The sequence below is a fragment of the Polypterus senegalus genome, chromosome 6 (genome assembly GCF_016835505.1).
Source record: "Polypterus senegalus isolate Bchr_013 chromosome 6, ASM1683550v1, whole genome shotgun sequence".
In the NCBI taxonomy this organism is placed as follows: domain Eukaryota; kingdom Metazoa; phylum Chordata; class Cladistia; order Polypteriformes; family Polypteridae; genus Polypterus; species Polypterus senegalus.
Genome location: NC_053159.1, coordinates 136,565,789 through 136,589,115, shown reverse-complemented (window position 1 = coordinate 136,589,115; position 23,327 = coordinate 136,565,789). Strand labels below are relative to the sequence as shown.

Genomic DNA, 23,327 nt, shown 5'->3' with positions numbered 1-23,327 from the left:
GTAATGGCATTTCTTGTTAATTAAATTTCAACTGAAGCACTATTAACAATTTAAAAAAAAAAATCTGTATTTTAAACACAATGTATGTAATAAGAATTACACCTTTTATTGGCAAACTAAAAAGATTTGCGTGGTAACTCAGGCAGGTTGTAATTATATGATTATATCCTCCCTGAATAATCTTTTTAGTTTGCCAGTAAAAGAGGTCATTTAGCTTAACTTCTTATTACATCCATAATGGCTAACAGTACAACGCCTTAGTACTACAAGCACAATGTATAAAATCTCAATATATATTTGCATTAATACAGAAAGAGTGTGGATGTTTGAAAAAAGTGATTGTGACCTAATTTCAACATGACTGTATACAGTACATAATGACACAATTGTTTTTTTGCCTTAATCATAAATCTAATTACAAGAAATCTATTGTATGGATGTATCATTAATATCAAGTTTATTCTATGCCAAACTAAATATATACAGTTCATTTTTTAAGAACTTTAATCATACAAGAAATAAATAAGTATGTAAATAAACAGACAAACAATGGTAAAAATTCAAATATTAAAATGTACAGGTCAGCTCATAAGTTCTATAAAATGATTTACAAATAATTACATTTAAAAATAATAAACACACACTTCATCTTTTTCTGAGCTAACCTTGCTTGACAATCCAACTACTGCTAATAACTTGGGAGTCTCCATTGCATCCGCTGTTAACCAAAGCCATTTTATAAAGCCCCTCTCCAGTTCTGGCAGTGCTGTGCCCCATTATGGACCACCTGTGCATGCTACATGAAGAGTCCTGACAATGTAGGCCCATAATTGATTAAAGTGAATCCACAAACCCATTACTGATGAGGTATGGGGATGCTCACTTTCACATTTTACCTGTACATTAAACCAGTGTCTTCTTCAAAACTGTAACTTCTTATGCTGTCACATTTTGGGGCATATTCAAGTAAAAAGCATAAAATGTAAAACAAAAAAACATATCAAAGACCTAAAACATGTCTGAGCACCCACAGGTTTGTTTTTATGCAGTTGTTTGAGATACATTGCAAAGCAAACTCCTGAATTTCACCAGACCATTATTGTACAATGTACTGTACATTAGGTGAAAGCAAAAGAACACTAGTTATAAGCAAAACAAGATTTAAGAGGGGACATGACTGAAGTGTTTAAAATTGCACTGATCTACAAAACAGTTTGGTTTGCTACGGGGAACTTCAGACCAGCTTTTATTATTATTTACACTGATTTCGTATATGAAATCGGAATTAAGCTAGTTTGTCAGCTTTTTGAGATACACATCATTTACGTTTTGACACTTTTGAATATCAATATATACTGCTCAAAAGAATTAAAGGAACACTTTTTAATCAGTATTGTATAGTATAGCATAAAGTCAATGAAACTTATGGGATATTAATCTGGTCAGTTAAGTAGCAGAGGGGGTTGTTAATCAGTTTCAGCTGCTGTGGTGTTAATGAAATTAACAACAGATGCACTAGAGGGGCAACAATGAGATGACCCCAAAAACAGGAATGGTTTAACAGGTGGAGGCCACTGACATTTTTCCCTCCTCATCTTTTCTGACTGTTTCTTCACTAGTTTTGCATTTGGCTACAGTCAGTGTCACTACTGGTAGCATGAGGCGATACCTGGACCCTACAGAGGTTGCACAGGTAGTCCAACTTCTCCAGGATGGCACATCAATACATGTCATTGCCAGAAGGTTTGCTGTGTCTCCCTGCACAGTCTCAAGGGCATGGAGGAGATTCTAGGAGACAAGCAGTTACTCTAGGAGAGCTGGAAAGGGCCATAGAAGGTCCATAACCCATCAGCAGGACCAGTATCTGCTCCTTTGGGCAAGGAGGAACAGGATGAGTACTGCCAGAGCCCTACAAAATGACCTCCAGCAGGCCACTGGTGTGAATGTCTCTGACCAAACAACCAGAAAGACTTCATGAGGGTGACCCAAGGGCCCCATGTCCTCTAATGGGCCCTGAGCTCACTGCCCAGCAGCATGCAGCTCGATTGGCATTCGCCATAGAATACCAGAATTGGCAGATGCACCACTGGTGCCCTGTGCTTTTTACAGATGAGAGCAGGTTCACCCTGAGCACGTGACAGAAGTGAAAGGGTCTGGAGAAGCCATGGAGAACATTATGCTGCCTGTAACATCATTCAGCATGAGCAGTTTGGTGGTGGGTTAATGATTGTCTGGGGAGGCATATCCATGGAGGGTCACACAGACCGCTACAGGCTTGACAAAGGCACCTTGGCTGCCATTAGATATCAGGATGAAATCCTTGGACCCATTGTCAGACCCTATGCTGGTACAGTGGCTCCTGGTGCACGACAATTCCTGGCCTCATGTGGTGACAGTATGCAGGCAGTTCCTGGAGGATGAAGGAATTGATACCATTGACTGGCCACCACACTTTCCTGACCTAAATCCAATAGAACACCTCTGGGACATTATGTTTTGGTCCATCCAATGCCACCAGGTTGCACCTCAGACTGTCCAGGAGCTCAGTGATGCCCTGGTCCAGATCTGGGAGGAGATCCCCCACAACACCATCTGTTGTCTCATTAGGAGCATGCACCGATGTTGTCAGGCATGTATACAAGAACACAGGGGCCATACAAACTACTGCATACAATTTTGAGTTGCTGCAATTAAATTTTGGCAAAATGGACTAGCCTGCCACATAATTTTTTCACTTTGATTTTTGGGGCGTCTTTGAATTCAGGGCTCTGTAGGTTGATCATTTTCATTTCCATCAAACGATGTGGCATCCTTTCGTTCCTAACACATTACCCAGTCTATATCAGTATAGATATCCAGGAGGATTTATTTTTCCCATTGAGATCTGATGTGTTTTCAAAGTGTTCCTTTAATTTTTTTGAGCAGTTTATTAACACGATATCTCGAGTTTGGACTCTGTCCCACCAAAATTGTTTTGATGCGTTTATTCTGAAAACAAACCAGAAGACGATACCAGAGACACATTAAAACATGTTTGTCGATTTACCTCAGTAGAAAAGTGAGGTCAACATGCTTAAAAATGTTTGCGCTTGTATCATACATCCGTCTCTCTGCATGAGCCAACAGTAGTCGCACATCATGCTCGGAGTAAATTTTCCCTGATAATCGGTTTTCCATCACCTTTATAATGCTCATTGCTGACATCGCCAAGATTTGGTGGGGAAAAAAGTCAAGATGAAAATGTAAGGCACCACTTCCAGTTAGTGAAAATAGTTCAAAAGTTGATAGAAGTCTACATTCTGTACCTAATACTTGTATACAAAATTTGGTTGACCTAAGTGAAAGCGTTCAAGTTATCGTGTTTACATACACACAGACATATTTCCAAAAGTGGTATTTCGGACTTGAGGAGGTCTAAAACAATCGAGATTCATCAAAATCTCAAAATTGAATTTTTGGAGGATTCCAATACTTTCCCTATACTTTGTATACGAGAAAGTCAGGGACGTCTAAAACGTCGAGATTCATTAAATTCTCGACATCGAATCTTTGGATGATTACAACACTTCCCCTATATTTCGTATACGAGAAAATAAAAATGCACCTTCAGTGACATTCTGGCTCCCATAAGCTGATACGCTTTCATCTTGTTCTCCATAAGCTCTGCATAATGCTCTGCTCTGTGACTGCCAAGGAAATTCTGGACATCCTCCACAAATGCTTCCATGCTGTCGATTCAGTTGGCTTCAGTTTCCTTTTTGAACTCATCGTCAAGCATCAGTTCATGGATTTCAGGAACAACAAAAACACCTTCCTTCATTTAGGCTTCACTTTTCTCGAGACCAGACTTATTTCTTAAATGCTGAATCTAATGAACATAATGTCCTGTAATGCAATGTTTTGTTAAGGAAACAGTAAAACCAACTACCTACTGTAGTGTCATGTCTGAGTTGTGTCATCATGCTTTAGAGTCACAGAAGACTTGGTAATCAGTAACAAATTTTTTCAACTAATGAAAAATTTATTTTTAAATAAAATAATGACAAGGTAAACAACTCACAGCTGTTAGTAACGTGTGACAAATTTGTTTATCTTAATGGCATCCCTAATAGAATTACTGTTATTTATCAAAATGGTTGTCCACCTTTACTGCCCAGTCACCCTAGTTGTTCAAGATCTGGAACATCATAACTAAACAAACAGGACATGCGGGATGAAAAGAGTTTTCAGATTTGGAGTCAGCAAGTGAAATCTGTTAAAGTACAGGTAAAAGAATCCCAGTAGAGAAATGCTTATTGACCAGTGTTATGAAGGGAATTAGTACAGTGGATCGAGACTATTATGTTACAGTGCATCAAGGGACACAGGCGGAAGTATGTTAAGAGTAAATTTTGCACAAACATTAGTAAGTTTTTCTTTACACAGAGAACCATAGACACTTGGAATAAGTAACCAAGTAGCGTGGTAGACAGTGTGGTTGTAGCCGACCCGACACAGACTGACAACAGAGGCACGTGTAAAATTTACAAAAAGATTAATTTTTTCGTCTGTGGGGCACGTCCTCCCCGTGAACCCCACAGGCACAACACAGTCCTCAAAACACAAAGAAAAATCACTCCAAGTCACACTCTTTTTTTTCACTCCTCCCAAAGCAGCTTTGTCCTCCTCCTCCCGACTCTGGCGCCCTGAGTAGTGGCTGCAGGCTCCTCTTATAGCCCACCCGGAAGTGCTGCAGGTGCTCGTTGACCTACTTCTGGCTGCGCTCCCCATAGACATATATAGATAGACGCCACATTCACTGTGTTGCCCAGTCGACACGATACATCAGCGCGTCCACCCTATTATGAGTGGCAAAGTACCATTTAAACTAATGTAGGTAGATGTGGAAACCGGGTTTTCTGATGAAAAAATAATGTTTAAAACAGAATCGTTTACATACAACAGATTTTGGCGAATCATTTACATGCAATTATTTTTATCAATTTATACACTAATAATGGCATTAAATAATATATTATTAAATAATTCCTCCCATATAAGTAACATTTCTCAGACTGCCTTCTTCCAACTCCGAAACATTTCTAGACTTCGTCCTGTTCTTATGCAACACAGTACTAAAGTATCGTTTAATGCCTGAGTCACCTCACGTATAGATTACTGCAATGCTATTCTATCTGGCATCCCAGAAAAACGTATCAATGCTATTCTATCTGGTATCCCACAAAAACGTATCCATCGCTTACAACTTATTCAAAATTCTGCTGCCAGGATAATTACCTGCTGTTCTAAATCCACTGAACTATTCTCTCTCAACTTCACTGGCTCCCTGTTAACTACTGAATACAATGCTAAATACCGCTCTGAACATTTAAAGCTCTCCACAACCTCACTGATCTCCTCCAGGCTTACACTCCCTCTCACTCACTCAGATCCTCATCTGCAGCTCCACTTTCTGTCCCACACATCAGACTCAGTGCTATGGGAGCTCGAGCATCTCTCATGGTGCTCCTCAACTCAGGAAATCTCTTCCCTCTCATATACGTCAGCTCGATTCAATAACACATTTTCAAACTGCCCTCAAAACTTATCTTTTCAAACTGGCATACCAATTGTGAATTTTGCATGGTTACTGCCAGTTATCTTTGTTTGTTTGCTAATTATTGCTTTTTGATTTATCATTCTCTTGTTTTAATTTTACTAATGTTGTTTAACTTTATTGTAAGGTGACCTTGAGTGCTAAGATTATAATATAATTATAGTAATAATATATAATATATGTAATATATAACCAAAACAATTGTTCAGCCTTACCTATGAAATGTAATTTCCCTGGGATCTGGTTTAGAGCATACAGCGGTTTGTACAATTCCAAGCAGCACATGCATGAGGCATCTTTATTCATTACTTCGCTCCACAGCAGTGCCACTCGCAATATGGCGATAACGTTGATGTACGATGCTGCTGGTCATGCGGCGTCTAGTAATTTTATGTCTATGGCACTCCCGGCCCAGACGGGCTCGTTACAGGTTCCCCCTTGTGGAGGCCACGGAGCCCAACCAAGATGAGCTCTGGTGTTCCACGAAAATGGCCCCAACGCAACCCAGGGGGGCTGCCAACAAAGGTGTCAAGGGATGTAGCATGTCTCCCATGGCTGCTCCTCTGGATCTAGTGACAAAGGGACATACCAGCCATCCACCACAACAGTAACACTTTAGGGACTTTCAGAACTGGACCTGATGTTTTTTTAGAAGAATGAAGTGGATACGACTGGCAAGCTTTGTTGGGCTGAATGGCCTGTTCTCGTCTAGATTCCTCTAATGCACACTGGGTTGCATAGTGTGGCATAGTTTCAGTAGATCTTATGCAATACACAGCTTAACTATGAATAAAGAAATTAAAGTTGAAAATTATAAAAATAGACCAAAAGTACAAAATGATACAATTGGGCACCTGAAATGTATAAACAATAATTTGATTTCTTTCTGTCTGTGTATGTGTACTAGCGAAGTATATACTACAGTTAGACCCTCTGGGGGTTGTGTAACTTTACACAAAGTAGCCGTTGACTGAGGTCTGCCACTGCCATTGTTTGTAAAGCACTACTTGTAGAACACCGAAAGAGTTAACAAAAGTAAGTTCACAGACCACGTTTGTTTCATTTGGTATTAAAGTTACATATATTATTAGTACACTGCTGAAAACTAACCAGTTAGTTCAAGGGTGCATGATTTGTGTGTATATATAAAAAATGACATTCACAAGCTGTGTTGGAAAGATATTTTATGATAACCAACCAAACTGACTTTGAAATATTACATTAAAGTGAAAAAATTTAATTGGATTAATTCTTCACATTAACAGTCAAATTCCATGCAGCAAGTCTTGTCCAGTGGTTACTTATGCAGAACAGCTTTCAGTGCATGCATAAAATGCACATTTCTCACAGCATACTGTATTGCATGTTAGAAAAACAATTCCTAAAAATATAATTTTTTAAATAAGTCACTGTGACCCATATACACAATTTCTGGTGATCAATTTATCAGAATTAACTGTGAAAATTATTACTATTATAATTATACCACTGATTACAATGCCAATAAATAAATATATGTGAGAATTACTAATGTCTCCATTTACAAATATAGAGAATTCAATGTGTTTATATTTTACTGACAATGTTATACTTGGCGATGGCTATACCCCAAAAATGGTCAAAAGAACAATAAAAAAAGTTATTGCTTTCTCTTTTAAAATGACTTAATTAAAAATAAATATATTTAAAAATTACATAGTTGTATTATAGACCTAACAAACAAATGACACAAACACACTGTTTAATCAAAATATTTTCTCTCATTTTGTAGTGTATTCTTTCAATATCGCTGAGAAATCCCCAAAAAAATGGCACAAAATACATGACACAGATTCAAAGCAAAACATCTTTTGCAATAAAGCGAATTATTATGCGTAAATCTCAAAAGTAACTTCATCTTTACTACATATTCAGTAGCTTCTAAATCACAGTAGGAAATACATACCTTTCAGGGCATGGTACCATTATTGTAAATCATCTAAATAATTAAAACAAAAACACATCAAGATCAACAAATCAGATTATGCAGCACATTTGAGTACTGCTAAATTATGATGAAATAACATTGTAAAATAATGAAGATTTTTGAGGTATCCTAACAGAATTCACTCATCTTGTACTCATCCATTTTTAGATACGAAATTGGCTGCACTGCAGAAAATGGCGTAGCTTTCATTTTATACTTTCGTATCTGTTACAATGACAACAGTCCTTGAAATTGCCTTTTTTTCTTACATCACACAAACCTTGCATGCTGTGCAGAAAACCAGATTTCTCACTGGATTTAATGCAGAACCACCAAAAGTAATGCTGAATTACTCGTTATACTGTACCACATCGGAGATTTCTTTGTGTGTTGATAGTTCTGGGAAAATTTGACATGCTACATGGTTTCTTTATCCAAACAAACAGCATTTTAAGAACATGGAAAAGCTGGTCTATTTTACCGCCAGAAATAACATCAATCAGTTGACTCTGGAATTTCATTATCATCCACAATTAAAGAATGTATAATGCCCTCTCTCCGCTTGCCACTGCTTACAGCTTTAATGCAGCAGTCATGGTTTCCAATGGTAAAATGAGTTTCTGTGCCATCTTCAACAAATTCACCCTGAGGGGGAAAATATTGAACACTTTCAAAATTCAATTTATTTTTTTTTAATAATCAAATGATATAAATACTACTAATTATTGGTCACTAAACTACATTTTTGGTCTAGAGGAAAAACAACATAATTACTACGTAATTAATGAAAAAAACAATTGTACATCTTGTCTTGATTGACCAGTTAACTGGAGATTTATAAGATGCAAGTCACTGTTACCTTTGCTGCTTAACTTTTCTTTCCACAGCCATACAGGATTTTTTTTTTTTTTTCCCCCGCATAGGGCTGTCCTGCAGAAAACCCATCCATGGTAGAAACACTGTTATGAATCTGTGGAATGGCTTTTTGTGGACAGCAAGAGGGATTCAGTTTGCACAAGGATATAAAAATAAACGATAAACGATAAATATATATACACACACACACAGTGATCCCTCGCTATATCGAGCTTCGACTTTCGCGGCTTCACTCCATCGTGGATTTTAAATTTAAGCATATCTAAATTTATATCACGTTTTTTTCGCTGGTTCACGGATTTCTGCAGACAATGGGTCTTTTAATTTATGGTACATGCTTCCTCGGTTTGTTTGCCCAGTTGATTTCATACAAGGGACGCTATTGGCGGATGGCTTAGAAGCTACCCAATTAGAGCATGTATTACGTATTAACTAAAACTCCTCAATGACATACGATATGCTTCCCCTCGCAGTGCTTGATTGTTTGCTTTTCTTTGTCTCTCTCACTCTCTCTGACATTCTCTGCGCCTGACGGAGGGGGTGTGAGCAGAGGGGCTGTTTGCCTAGAGCAGTGATGGCGAACCATTTAGAAACCAAGTGCCCAAACTGCAATCCAAAACCCACTTATTTATCGCAAAGTGCCAACATGGCAATTTAACCTGAATACCACCTAAAACTGAACACCAGCATAACCAAGGAGCTGGTGGTGGATTTTAGGAGGCCCAGGCCCCTCATGGACCCCGTGATCATCAGAGGTGAGTGTGTGCAGAGGGTACAGACCTATAAATACCTGGGAGTGCAGCTGGATGACAAATTGGACTGAACTGCCAATACTGATGCTCTGTCTGTCTATCTACTGAGCTTTTAGTTTAGAAAAGCCACTCATACATTAACATCTTTTGTCTTAAAAGAAAAATATAATAATGGAGCTTTCAATGATACAAACAACTTTTTGTTGAAAGGTAAAAGTTTGCATTCGGTATGCTTTTGAACAATTAATGTGCTTTTTGCTGTTGTATGCATGCTGATAATTTGTCTAACCTTGGCTCATACTTTGTAAGCTTGAGAGCAACACATGCAGCACTCAGGTCATCTGTTAGTCTGTTTCTGGTGTCAGATTTGATTTAATTCAAAGCTGAAAACAGCTGCGCACAAGCATAAGATGTTCCAAACAAAGTAAGGAAAGCAATCTCAAGTGCCTTCATTGACTTAAGATTATTTGGCAGAGAATTCCACACTTTAAGGATTTCATTTTTATAACTAACTGTGCTGTCCTTTGTCATCCCTTCGATCCTCTCAAGTGTTTCACGCAGGTCTTCCCTATTAAGCTCTGCCCCAAAAGCTTCCATTATATATTATGGGGTCGTGGATCAGGTGTGGCGATTAGCAACTCCCGGCAATAATTACAGATGCGGACGACTCCTCACCTGTGCGCTTAGCGAGGACTGCCCGCATCACAAAGCTCCGAAACCGCTCCGCCACTCTACCATAACCCCCTTTAAGCCGCGAGTGCGGCAATTATCTGTTAAAACTGGCCTTTTCAATTTTGAGCTGTGGACCCGCTATACCACATCCCCTCCAACCCCACCACGGGAATCACAGACTCAAAAGGCTGCAGTCCATGCTGCACCCTCAAGCAGCATGTGCGCCTTACCCCAGACAGGAGAGGAAGGAAGCGCCCCATTGGGCTGCTGGGCAGAGGGGCGGGTGATGTGAGAAAAGTCCTCGGCGCGTGAAGAGGGGGCGGTGAGGGAGCAGCCCGGCCCCGCATTCCTCTGGCTTTATAGTAACGAACTCTGTGCTCGGGCGACGGCGCGCGTGCCATAGGTTCGCCACCACTGGCCTAGAGGATACGGACGCTCCTCTAAAAAATGCCGCTTTATCGCGGTGCTTCAGCATACTTAAAAGCCCAAAAGCACATATTGATTTTTTGATTGTTTGCTTTTCTCTCTCTCTCTCTCTCTGACATTCTCTGCTCCTAACATGCATTCCTTTGAAGAGAAGATATATTTGCATTCTTTTAATTGTGAGAAAGAACTGTCATCTATGTCTTGCCATGGAGCACAGTTTAAACTTTTGACTAAAGGGTGTTATTTCATGTCTAGAGGGCTCTAATAATGCTAACAGTGTGGGAGAGTTTATAAGGGCTTAAAATATATAAAAATAACAATACAAACATGGTTTCTACTTCGCGGATTTACATCTATCGCGGGGGGTTCTGGAACACAACCCCCGCGGATCGAGGAGGAATTACAGTGTGTATGTATATATATGTATATATTACACACACACACACATATATATATACACACACACACACACGTATATATATATATATATATATACACACACACACACACACATATAGGCATTTTACTTTCACTTCAACAATGGACTATATTGTGAACTCCATTACATACAATTTAAATGAAAATCCATTTTAACTCCAAAATGTAATTCAACAAAACAGGAAAAACACAGAAGAGGATGAATACTTTTTCATGGCACTGTAAATGTCACTATCTACTTTCTGTAATAGTGGTGCACTGGTTGAAATCAATTCATCACAGCTGCAGGGTTATAATTCCACCCCAGCCATTTGCTGTGTAGATTGTGCACATTCTGCCTATATCTGTGTTTTTCTTTTTGTAGCTCTTCCTCACAAACTCTTGGACAGGCTGCACACAACACATTAAAGATGTAGCTATACATAATTAAACAGGTGAAAGATGAAAATATACCACGGTTATCTACATTCAACTGAACACACAAAACCCCACTGCTGACTCACTTAGCAACCGGCCAAGTTAATAAGCCTATGCTTCTATTGCATAAAACAAAATGATTATGTACATGTAAAAAACACAGGGGTAATGACATCTAATACTGCAAAGACAATTACATAGTTTATAACTGACCACAACTTATCAGACCCCTGGAGGTTTCTAAACCCAAACTCAAGAACACTCACTTCTACTCACCAGTGCATCATTGTTACTCAAGAATTGATTATTTCTTTATAGATAACAATTTTTTTTTGCCTACAATTAAATCTTGCAAGTACAACACTATTGTTATTTCCGACCATGTCCCTCTGATCTTGGAGATAAAATCATTATGCCCCACATACTCATCTCATAGATGGAATCTTAACCCACTTCTATTAGCAGATGAGAACTGTACAGAATTTATATCAAAACAAATCCGTTTTTTCCTAGAGACATATACATCCTCAGAGGTCTCTGCAGGAATACTCTGGGAAACCCTGAAAGTCTTCTTAAGAGGACAGATTGTTTCAGATCTTTCCCACAGAAATAAATTAGAAACCAAGAAGGTATCAAAGCTAACTAGCGAAATTACTAGAATAGATCAAGAACATGCCAGGTGTCTGAGTGAAGCTCTTCATAGGAAAAGACAGGCTCTGCATTCAGAGCTCAACCTTTTAACAACCAAAGAAACTGAACAACTCATATTTAAATCAAGACAAGAACATGGAGAGAAAGCTAATAAGCTCTTGGCTCAACAAATCCACAAGCAAGAAGTTCGCAATGCAATGCAATCCCAGCAATCACCAACAAAAATGGAGACAAAAATCATTGACCATAAAAATATAATGCACACATTTAGAGACTACCATAAATCTTTATATTCTGCTGAGTTTAAAGAAGACAACACACAATCTGATGTTTTTCTGGATGCATTACAGATACCACAAATAGATACTCTTAGTGCAGAGGAATTGGATAAACCTTTGGCACTATCAGAATTACTAGATGCTATAAAGTCACTTAAGAGTGGGAAAGCAGCAGGCCCTGATGGCTACCCTGTCGAATTTTATAAGAAATACTCCACTCAGCTAGCTCCCTTTTATTAGCAACATTCACAGAAGCTAGAGAAAATAAAATTCTACCTCAGACTTTTCACCAAGCATTAATCACCATCTTTCCTAAACAAAATAAGTACTTATTACAATGTGCATCATACAATTTATCTTAACAACATTATTCAAAAGTTACTCTCCAAAGTCCTAGCTAGAAGGATGGAGAAATTGCTGCCTTTGGTAATATTCTATTTGTATGGAATGATATCAAAATTATATATATAAAAAAAAAAATAACCAAAAAGAAAAACTCTGGGATAGTAGTCACTATAAAATACATAATACAAATTAAAATATTGCATAAAATACAACAAAATCATATGTTATGTTTATAATAGTCTTAAATTTACAACAGAAACACTTTAATGCAAAACAACAAGTTAAAGTAATTGATGGAAAATATGTTAATTTAAATACAGCCATAAAGATCAAACAAAAAGGTTTGTCCAAGGATAGGAATAAATATATGCAGAGATGCCAGGCAATTCAAGTATACCCACTTTATGTTCTTGTAAAGGGCATTAACAAAAAATAATTTTTGTATAATACTGTTAAAAACAATTATTAAAAAGGATCACCTACTGCTGTTTCCATATTTTTCCCATTACACCATACGTCCATAGTGTCCTTTTCTGTTACGGAAATAAAATATTTGTTAACAATGTTTTAAAATACAAACTGCAAAAAAATTAAATGAAAAATGCTAAACAGAAGAAAAATATACAAAATATGAATTGAGCAGTTAGAGTTCAAACAAAGTGTAAATCACAGTTCTAAACCTAAAAACAGTACATCTACATATTAAACTAAATATTAGTGTAGGCAGGTCTGGAGAACTTAACTGCCTCAAATTAAGAACGATGGTGCTTTAACTGGACAATTAAAAGCCCTGTTCCATATCTTGGAGACTGTGGCTCGGTGGCGCAGTAGTGAGCGCTGCTACCTCACAGTTAGGAGACCTGGGTTTGCTTCCCGGGTCCTCCCTGCATGGAGTTTACATGTTCTCCCCATGTCTGCGTGGGTTTCCTCTGGGTACTCTGGTTTCCTCCCACAGACCAAAGACATGCAGGTCAGGTGCACTGGCGATTCTAAATTGTCCCTAGTGTGTGCTTGGAGTGTGGATGTGTGTGTGCTCGCTCTGCGGTGGGCTGGGATTGGCTCCAGCAGACCCCCGTGACCCTGTAGGATGAATGGATAGTATGAAGAAACAGGACAAAATTGCAGCATAAAGACCATGTTGAGCAGTTTTCTACACCTTCAAATAATAAAATTACTTCAAATCAAGGGATTGTTAAACACTTCACACACACAAAATCTGCATTTAACAATCTTAAAGGTATTTAAAGCCATTTGTTTAATATTTAAAAAAAAATGTGTCTAAAGAGAAATTACACTATTTGTGCGCATTAAAAGTATTTTGGTGTTTATGAATGATCCTTGGTTAGCAAGATAAAGATGAAAACATCATGATGTTGTCTTACCTAATACAATTCTACAATCGACACCATCAAGATTAAGTATCCATGTATTAGTTGTCTTGGAACGATTTTCCATATACTTTTTCAAACTTTTTCCATTAATTTCAAGTGTGTATTCATAGGCAAAGCCACTAACTGCATCAATGTTGATAGTGGCTTTAGTTTCAGTTCTACCAACAGTAAAAGTTTCCTTTCCAACCAGTTTAAACATCCAATCTTTCCGCATTACTTCCTGTGAAAGACATTAATGAGACTTAAAAAAAATATTGTTTTAAATAGTACTGTGTGATTTAGAAAGATACATCGATGCATACATATGATTTGAAACTCGCCTGATCCTAGACAGAATGTCAGGAGGCCAGAACTTATCCTTACAGCACCACATGCAAGGTAAAAAACAACCTAGGACAGAGTATATGTATTTTACAGTGCATCCGGAAAGTATTCACAGCACATCACTTTTTCCACATTTTGTTATGTTACAGGCTTATTCCAAAATGGATTAAATTCATTTTTTTCCTCAGAATTCTACACATAACACCCCATAATGACAATGTGAAAAAAGTTTACTTGAGGTTTTTGCAAATGTAATAAAAATAAAAAAAACTGAGAAATCACATGTACATAGGTATTCACAGCCTTTGCTCAATACTTTGTCGATGCACCTTTGGCAGCAATTACAGCCTCAAGTCTTTTTGAATATGATGCCACAAGCTTGGCACTCCTATGCTTGGCCAGTTTCGCCCATTCCTCTTTGCAGCACCTCTCAAGCTCCATCAGGTTGGATGGGAAGCGTCGGCGCACAGCCATTTTAAGATCTCTCCAGAGATGTTCAATCGGATTCAAGTCTGGGCTCTGGCTGGGCCACTCAAGAACATTCACAGAGTTGTCCTGAAGCCTTGGCTGTGTGCTTAGGGTCGTTGTCCTGCTGAAAGATGAACCGTTGCCCCAGTCTGAGGTCAAGAGTGCTCTGGGGCAGGTTTTCATCCAGGATGTCTCTGTACATTGCTGCAGTCATCTTTCCTATTATCCTGACTAGTCTCCCAGTTCCTGCCGCTGAAAAACATCCCCACAGCATGATGCTGCCACCGCCATGCTTCACTGTAGGGATGGTATTGGCCTGGTGATGAGCGATGCCTGGATTCCTCCAAACGTGACGCCTGGCATTCACACCAAAGAGTTCAATCTTTGTCTCATCAGACCAGAGAATTTTGTTTCTCATGGTCTGAGAGTCCTTCAGGTGCTTGGCAAACTCCAGGTGGGCTGCCATGTGCCTTTTACTAAGGAGTGGCTTCCGTCTGGCCACTCTACCATACCAGCCTCATTGGTGGATTGCTGCAGAGATGGTTGTCCTTCTGGAAGGTTCTCCTCTCTCCACAGAGGACCTCTGGAGCTCTGACAGAGTAACCATCGGGTTCTTGGTCACCTCCCTAACTAAGGCCCTTCTCCCATGATCGCTTAGTTTAGATGGCTGGCCAGCTCTAGTAAGAGTCCTGGTGGTTTTGAACTTCTTCCACTTGTGGATGATGGAGGCCACTGTGCTCATTGGGACCTTAATGATTGGTTCTTCCTGCAGTGGAGCCATGTGGCTACATGATTTGGGACATTTGGGAGAGAAGGAAAAAAATTGATGAAAAATGCATATTTCTATGTTGATATTAAAGAGTGTTTCTGTGTTCAAAATTATGATCGTGTTTTACTGTATGTCATTTTGTGTTATGCAGCTTTGTATGGTTTAAATTGCCTACATCTGTAATAAGGAATCACTGTACAGAGTTTCAAAGTTTGCCCATGCTTTTCTCTAGGTTCTTCAAATTTCCTCCTAGGGGCATGATAAGTGACCTGATTGTTCTGGCCTGATATTGTGTGGGTTTGAGTCCGAGTGTTCTATCATGTGCTGGTTCCAGTCATATCCCACATAGTACTGGAAAATGGTGTTTGTCCATCACTATGAACTGGAAAAAGGATCTTGAAAAATAGCTGGATATTTGTAATACTGTTCAGTATAGTGGGCTTACAAGCAGAATTTAATTACACTGGGTAAAAATTAATCTTTGCATAATTTTGTTATGAGAAGTCAAGCAAAGTGTCTGAAGAAGGAGCCCGAGTTGCCTTGGAAGTTTGCATATTGTAATCTTTTTAGTTAGCCAATAAATGGTGTCAGTTTGCTTGACTTTGCATTAAATCCATAATGGCAAACACAGTACAACACCTTAGTATTACATAATTTTGTTACTATAGTTTCTTATTTTCTACTTGCAGGAACAAAGCAGACACTGTATATTAATAAACAGTTAAACTGTGTAAAAATCAATATTAATGAGAGCTATTACTGGTAATACTATATTTTAATACAAAAACATAACATTTATATATGAATTGCACTTGATTGTATACCTTCATGATTTGATAAAGAACTTTAAATAGATAAGGCTAACATTAAAAATGAATTTGAGAGGTAAAGATGGTATGCATTTCCATCAGACACTTGCCATCAAAACAAATATCATCAGTATTACTAAACAGAAAAAAAAGTTACATGTTTGACACAGAATGCTGGAAGCAGCAGAATCTGTCATACCTTTCCATCCACATAGATCACACGTTTTCCTGAGGTAGTCCCGTGCTCAAATTCAATTTTATGGACACCATCGCTCAAAGCCACTTCCCAAACTGCTACTAAGTCTGTCATTTTCTCCAGATGCCCGTAACGCGACCTTAAGAAGAATTTTAAAGAGGAACACTAAAGTCATTTACATCAGCTTTGGCAGCATGGAAAGAGTACACAATAGTATGTATCTTTACAGTAAAAACACACATCTTTTGCTTACATTATGTTAAGAATAAACTTTCAAAGTTATGGTTGTGCAAATTCAGCAGCTTCATTGCTATGTTAAGAGGCTTACTGTTACAGGCTTGGTCAAGAGCAGTTAAGGATATAATGACTTGAGTTAGGCTCATTATCACTCAGCATTCCACTTTCTACGACATGAACTCAAAACAAGTGTACATCTAAACATGTCAAGCTGGTGTGTTCTACTTGACAGTATTTTCTATAATGTATCCTTAGCACATGTGAAGAAGAAAATATATATGAATTAATTTAATTAAAACTTCATAATCTCACAGATGTTAGTATTCTGAGATAGATATGAATTTTAAATATGAAAGTGCCAAACACAGATCCTATTTGTTTACTTAATTTATATTCTCTCCATTACACCAAAACACTAAAAAGAGATAGCAAGGAAAAGGAACATAAGAAAAACGACAAGTTTTTAAATCTACAATAATGCTGAAATAATGTAGTTTACCTCACTTCATCTTCATAAATAGTAATCTCCTCTCGCGAAGCCATTGCAAGCAAATGATTACTGCCTAATCCAATTAGCAGAGGAGAGCAGAAAAAGCAGAAAAAGAAATGATTGACAGCTTCACATGATAATAGAAATCAGCAGCTTGTATCGTGTTCAATTTCCTTATACTCTACATTTTTTTTTTCATTAATCCGTTTTGTTCTTTTAAGATCAAATGTTTAATAATTTTACAGTTACATAATGTGAAACCTGACATTACTGAAATGGACTGTAGGCATCTTTTAGCAACCCTTACATAATTTTTCCACTGCATTATTACATTTCCTTCCAATCCAGAGCCTAGGATTTTTTCTTAAGTCTTGGATCATTTAGCCTTTAATCTGCATTTTGGCAGCTTTCCTGAAGGTGTCCCTGTAGACCAACCATGCTCAATAACATTAAATCAGGTGGAAGAGCTGCTACTATGCATAAGTAAAGGGAGGGTGTCAGTGTACTTTGGTCCGATTACAAAAATACAAGGTGCTGTCAGTCAGAAAAAGAAACATCGATTCCAATGTAGCTTTGAGGGACCATGAGGATTGGAGATGTTTTTGTAGCAGGCTTGTGGAGATAAAGCATAAAATCCTAAATCAAGCTAAAACAAGTGAAAATAAATACTTTAAGGGAAAAAAGTGTTTCAATGATATCAAAAGACTTAAGCTGAAGGATGCAGAGCACTTATCAGACCTGTGCATAAATCGCCTGACATTAAACCACCACCCCATCCCAATCCTAATTGTTTTTAGTAAGGTTTTTGATTGTTTGTTAGGGTTGAGGTTTTTATATTGTTCACTTTATATTAAAAGTAAAAACACACTTCCACCAAAAGAAGGCAGAAATAAAAATGTATAAATGATGTATAAACTTATTATTCTACTAAGTGCATTTAAGAGTAGTTTAACTATAATCATCAAATAAGAGTTGCTGATATTATTATAAATTTAAATGTAACTGATAGTTTAACATGCTTCCTCATTAAAAAAAAAATGCCCTAAAAAATGTTTAGGTTGTCACTAGAACATAAGGCTCCAAAGGTGTACGAACACTACAGCATCGGTAAGTCTAGCAGCCAACAATAAGCTAAAAAAATTGACTTTTATGAAGAAAGACTGAAGGAACTCACTATTTTCAATTTAGGCAAATAAAGATTAAAATGTTGAAAATAATACCTGATGTTTTGGAAGGAAAAAAAAGCAAATATGATTTGTGAGCTTTGTTGCACTGAATGGCCTTTTTTTTTAATCAAAATCTTTCAAATATTCTAAATGAATTCTAATCCCTAGCCCTTGAAAATAAGGACCAAACTGGAAAGGAAAACACAGGATTTACTACTGTTGATCTGTTGCAATTTGTCTTTCTGAAAAATAACTTGAAACTTTAATTTTTCAATATATACAAATAGACAGATGATGTTAAAGAGATTTCATCTTCTCCTATCAATCGATATGCTATGGTAGAATAACACACAATTTAAAATATGGTAGGAAGACTGACTGGCTGTTTTTAATTTTTAAAAGAAGTAATAGTAAATGTAATCCACCATTCTAATCAAGTGGGTCTCAATCAGGATGTATCCATTTACCACTTTAAATCATTCCATATGTAAACATAACTGCACAAATATGAAAATAGGAACATTTTAAAATATGCAAATAAGAATGAAATGTATTCATCCAGTGAATACTCATTTTTGTGAAGTGCTGTTTTGTATTAGTTGATGTTAAAAAAAAAACCAAGAAATTATTTACAATGTAATTTTTAAATCACACATAAAAGACAAGCAACCATCAGGCAGTAGAGCTTTATGAAATTTTTCAAATTCCGGGGCTATCATAGACACAATCTTGACTTTCAGCTAGGAAACAGAACTGGCTTAAGTATTTTCAATATTTTAAACTTTTTTTTTCTAACAGAACCTGTATTAAATCAACTTATGGACTGTCGTCTTCCTTAAGAAATCATAATGTTTACTAAAAATGGAAAAGAAATATTGGAGTTCATTGAGAAGTATACTGAGAATTGTACAGTCCAAAGTCATTATCAAAATGTTTATGTTCTAGAAAGTACATTTAATAGTGATAAAGATGAATCAATCAGACCGTAGTAACTGAAAAGTGTCAAACAATGGGAGTATAATATTACATTCTTTTATAAATCATATACTGTGCCAAAAATATCAAAATACCAATGAGCAAATGGTGGCAATACTATTAATTTATATTTTGTTTCATTCTGCTTAAAAAAGGGAAATTAATCAAGAAAAGTTTCTCTTCACTCTGCATTCTTTAAAGTGATTTACTCCTTTCACATATTTAATGATCAAATGCAGAAAATGTTGCAGTTCTGATCTAATTTATACATTGTGTATCCAGGTTGCTTCCTTTCTCTGATTTATTATGCGTCTTCAAGGTTACACAGTGGTGCCGTGCATAACAATGTATCCAACATACAAGGCTGACTCTGACACCTGGTTGTTCTATTTGTGGAGTTTACATGTTTTCCCTTTCTCTAGACTGGTTTCCTCTGGGCACGCTGGGAATCTTTCCACATTCCCAAAGAAGCACAGGCTAGGCTGACTGCTTATTCCAAACTGGCTCTTTGTGAAAGTGACTGTGTGCAGGAGCAGTTTCTACAATTGTCTGGCACCCTTTCTAAGATGGCATCACTAGATGCTAGGCAGGAAACTAATTGTCATCCCATAACCCTGACTTGCTTGGATTGATTTGCTTTCAGAATGTCTTGCACCAACAACAAACAATAAATACAATAATGCACTGGTTAAAAAAAAAAACACACACACACAACACTCCTTAGCTTTAAAAAATCAAATATGGTTAAAATTATTAGTATTATCCTTGAAATTAAATGCATATAGTGCCATGATTCTAAAATATGTAGCTAAATAATGCATTGACAAGTTAACTAACTAATAAAACAAGAATAGATTCATTGTATTTAATAAACGCCTTGCTTGATGTTACCTATTTATGCCATTCAGTTTATCAAAGGTCTCAAAATAACATTCTGCACTTACTTTAATGAAGCACAGGTATCTAACTGTCGAGCTAAGGAACAATACGTCTGAATCTTATAAATGACTCACGGAAATTGAAAACATTGAATGATATAAGATTGTAATAGGAATAACTAGACAATTTATTTTATGCTGAATTGCATAATAAAATTGTAAACTTGTCAAAAAACAGGGACGATCTTAAACCAGATTATTCCACATGCCCAAATGATACTGTGAGATAAGCAAACTGCGGAAATCCACATACACACTCTCCAAATTCAGTAGAACATACAATTCATTCATCCATTATCGAATTTGAGTAATCGAGTTATGGGTCGCTGTGGCCGACTAATTCAACACAACCCAAGATCTAACCCTGGAAGTGATGTACACAAACGCAGGTCGGACACACGTGTCCACGCATGCTCCTCATGTCATTATAAATCTCCAACAATACACAATACCCTGCGCTCTGACTCCCAAAGGTCATACGGAAAGGCAATTTCCCCAAGGGCATTAACAAAGTATATAAAAATACTAAAAATCAAACATGGGGAGAAAAACCGCGTTGCGACAAGGAATAGACTGCCAACCCAAGACTCTAACCACTGCGTCACAGTGCTACCTTGTACATCCATCTGATAAAACTGGCAAAGCTTTAATTTATGCTGAATGGTTTTTCATCCGTACGGCAGTTAATACACATGGAGGAGGAGTCAAGGTGAGTTATGCTATTCGGGAACCCTTCCAAAGTTTTATTTCAACGTTAAAAGTAACTGATTTGTTTTAAAATAAATGGAGGTGGAATAGATTCGGAATCCAGTTAATGTCTATGCAGTTCTTTTCTAAACCAGTTGCACGAGCAGATGTCGCGTCCCGTTTTCATTGTAAACAAACGTGTTTACTTCAAGATGCAACTAAATAAATAAAAACAAAAAACACCAAGTGAAGTATAATAAATTACAGATAAAACACGAATGAGTTGATCGTTGACTTGTCCAATGGATGTAGGTGGACGAAGACCGAGAATACATCATCATACGCAAGAAGGACCGTAACGAAGGCGAGCCTTCCTGCGTCTTACCTGTTTGTCCTCTGGTAGGGGAGCCGCCGACCTGTTGCTATGGGAACCGCCGTGAAGCCAACCACCTTCCAGTTAGGCTGTCCTGTTTGTAAGAAAACGCAGGGATTTTGTTGAAGTCGTGGAAGTGTGTAAAGAAATTACACGGTGAGTAAACAGGTCAAGCATTAGCACTTATTGCTTCCCTGGATGCAACGTGTCAATTTGTAAACCTCCTTACCCAGCCTTCCATTCGGCCTACTTGCAACACAGAGTAAAGCGAAGCAACAGCTAAGAGTGGCGTCACTACGCTTTGGTCACGCTGTTTCTCGCGAGAAAGAGAGCAATGTTTAAAAAATGGCGCGAGAATTTGGATTAACTCGATGGCAACCTGATTGATTTCTTAAATGCAAAATTTAACGATCAAACTATTAATTTTGTGAGCTACTTTGAAGCAGGAAAAATGACTAGAGAAATAGGGAGCTTAATATTAAAACAATATTTTTAATATTTGACATTCCTCACTTCCTTTTTTTTTAATAAGCTTATTTCTTGAGGCTACACTAGGTGCCAATCTGTTACAGGTCAGTCAGAAAGAAAGACTGGCTCAATACTCAAATCCGGTACATGGTTAATTTTAAATTTTTTTGAATGCACTAATACTAATCCTAATCCTAATACTGGATGGGTATTGTGATTACTACTCTGTATCTGAAACTATTATTGACACAAGGAAGGCTGTGTAAATATTGTAGTCAGGTTGGTTTTGGTATGTATCTTCGTGAAGATATCAAACCTGTGCCCTAATAATTATTTAATTTTTAAAATGAATATTACCCTTGAAGTTAGGTATACAGTAGTGTGAAAAAATATATTTGCCCCCTTCCTGATTTCTTATTCTTTTGCATGTTTGTCACACAAAATGTTTCTGAACATCAAACACATTTAACCATTAGTCAAATATAACACAAGTAAACACAAAATGCAGTTTTTAAATGATGCTTTTTATTATTTATGGAGAAAAAAAATCCAAACCTACATGGCCCTGTGTGAAAAAGTATTTGCCCCCTTGTTAAAAAATAACCTAACTGTGGTGTATCACACCTGAGTTCAATTTCCGTAGCCACCCCCAGGCCTGATTACTGCCACACCTGTTTCAATCAAGAAATCACTTAAATAGGAGCTGCCTGACACAGAGAAGTAGACCAAAAGCACCTCAAAAGCTAGACATCATGCCAAGATCCAAAGAAATTCAGGAACAAATGAGAACAGAAGTAATTGAGATCTATCAGTCTGGTAAAGGTTATAAAGCCATTTCTAAAGCTTTGGGACTCCAGCGAACCACAGTGAGAGCCATTATCCACAAATGGCAAAAACATGGAACAGTGGTGAACCTTCCCAGGAGTGGCCGGCCGACCAAAATTACCCCAAGAGTGCAGAGACGACTCATCCGAGAGGTCACAAAAGACCCCAGGACAACGTCTAAAGAACTGCAGGCCTCACTTGCCTCAATTAAGGTCAGTGTTCACGACTCCACCATAAGAAAGAGACTGGGCAAAACGGCCTGCATGGCAGATTTCCAAGACGCAAACCACTGTTAAGCAAAAAGAACATTAGGGATCATCTCAATTTTGCTAAGAAACATCTCAATGATTGCCAAGACTTTTGTGAAAATACCTTGTGGACTGATGAGACAAAAGTTGAACTTTTTGGAAGGCAAATGTCCCGTTACATCTGGCGTAAAAGGAACACAGCATTTCAGAAAAAGAACATCATACCAACAGTAAAATATGGTGGTGGTAGTGTGATGGTCTGGGGTTGTTTTGCTGCTTCAGGACCTGGAAGGCTTGCTGTGATAGATGGAACCATGAATTCTACTGTCCACCAAAAAATCCTGAAGGAGAATGTCCGGCCATCTGTTCGTCAACTCAAGCTGAAGCGATCTTGGGTGCTGCAACAGGACAATGACCCAAAACACACCAGCAAATCCACCTCTGAATGGCTGAAGAAAAACTAAATGAAGACTTTGGAGTGGCCTAGTCAAAGTCCTGACCTGAATCCAATTGAGATGCTATGGGATGACCTTAAAAAGGCGGTTC

General features: G+C 37.7%; 1 protein-coding gene across 3 annotated transcripts; it reads right to left on the bottom strand.

Moving 5' to 3' along the window:
• Window positions 1-7,288: 7,288 nt before the first annotated feature.
• faima (Fas apoptotic inhibitory molecule a) lies at window positions 7,289-21,538 on the bottom strand. Of its 3 annotated transcripts, XM_039757292.1 has the most exons (7): window positions 21,470-21,486; window positions 21,253-21,334; window positions 17,111-17,174; window positions 16,378-16,513; window positions 13,800-14,028; window positions 12,901-12,950; window positions 7,289-8,207 (listed from the first exon to the last, which is right to left on the bottom strand). In XM_039757292.1, the coding sequence occupies exons 3-7, from the start codon at window positions 17,152-17,154 to the stop codon at window positions 8,058-8,060; spliced, it is 609 nt and encodes a 202-aa protein (XP_039613226.1). In that variant the 5' UTR covers window positions 17,155-17,174; window positions 21,253-21,334; window positions 21,470-21,486; the 3' UTR covers window positions 7,289-8,057. The 3 variants fall into 3 exon arrangements, with proteins under 3 accessions (XP_039613226.1, XP_039613227.1, XP_039613225.1); XM_039757293.1 differs by lacking the exon at window positions 17,111-17,174 and having other exon boundaries at window positions 21,470-21,538; XM_039757291.1 differs by lacking the exon at window positions 21,470-21,486 and having other exon boundaries at window positions 21,253-21,463.
• Between the last annotated feature and the right edge of the window lie 1,789 nt (window positions 21,539-23,327).

Excerpts from the sequence above, each read along its gene's own strand:
- faima (XM_039757292.1), bottom strand. The coding sequence starts at position 17,154 with ATGGCTTCGCGAGAGGAGATTACTATTTATGAAGATGAAGTGAG. Across the intron at positions 16,514-17,110 it reads ATTTATGAAGATGAAGTGAG|GTCGCGTTACGGGCATCTGG; the intron begins GTAAACTACATT and ends ATTCTTCTTAAG. Across the intron at positions 12,951-13,799 it reads CGATTGTAGAATTGTATTAG|AAAAGGACACTATGGACGTA; the intron begins GTAAGACAACAT and ends TTTCCGTAACAG.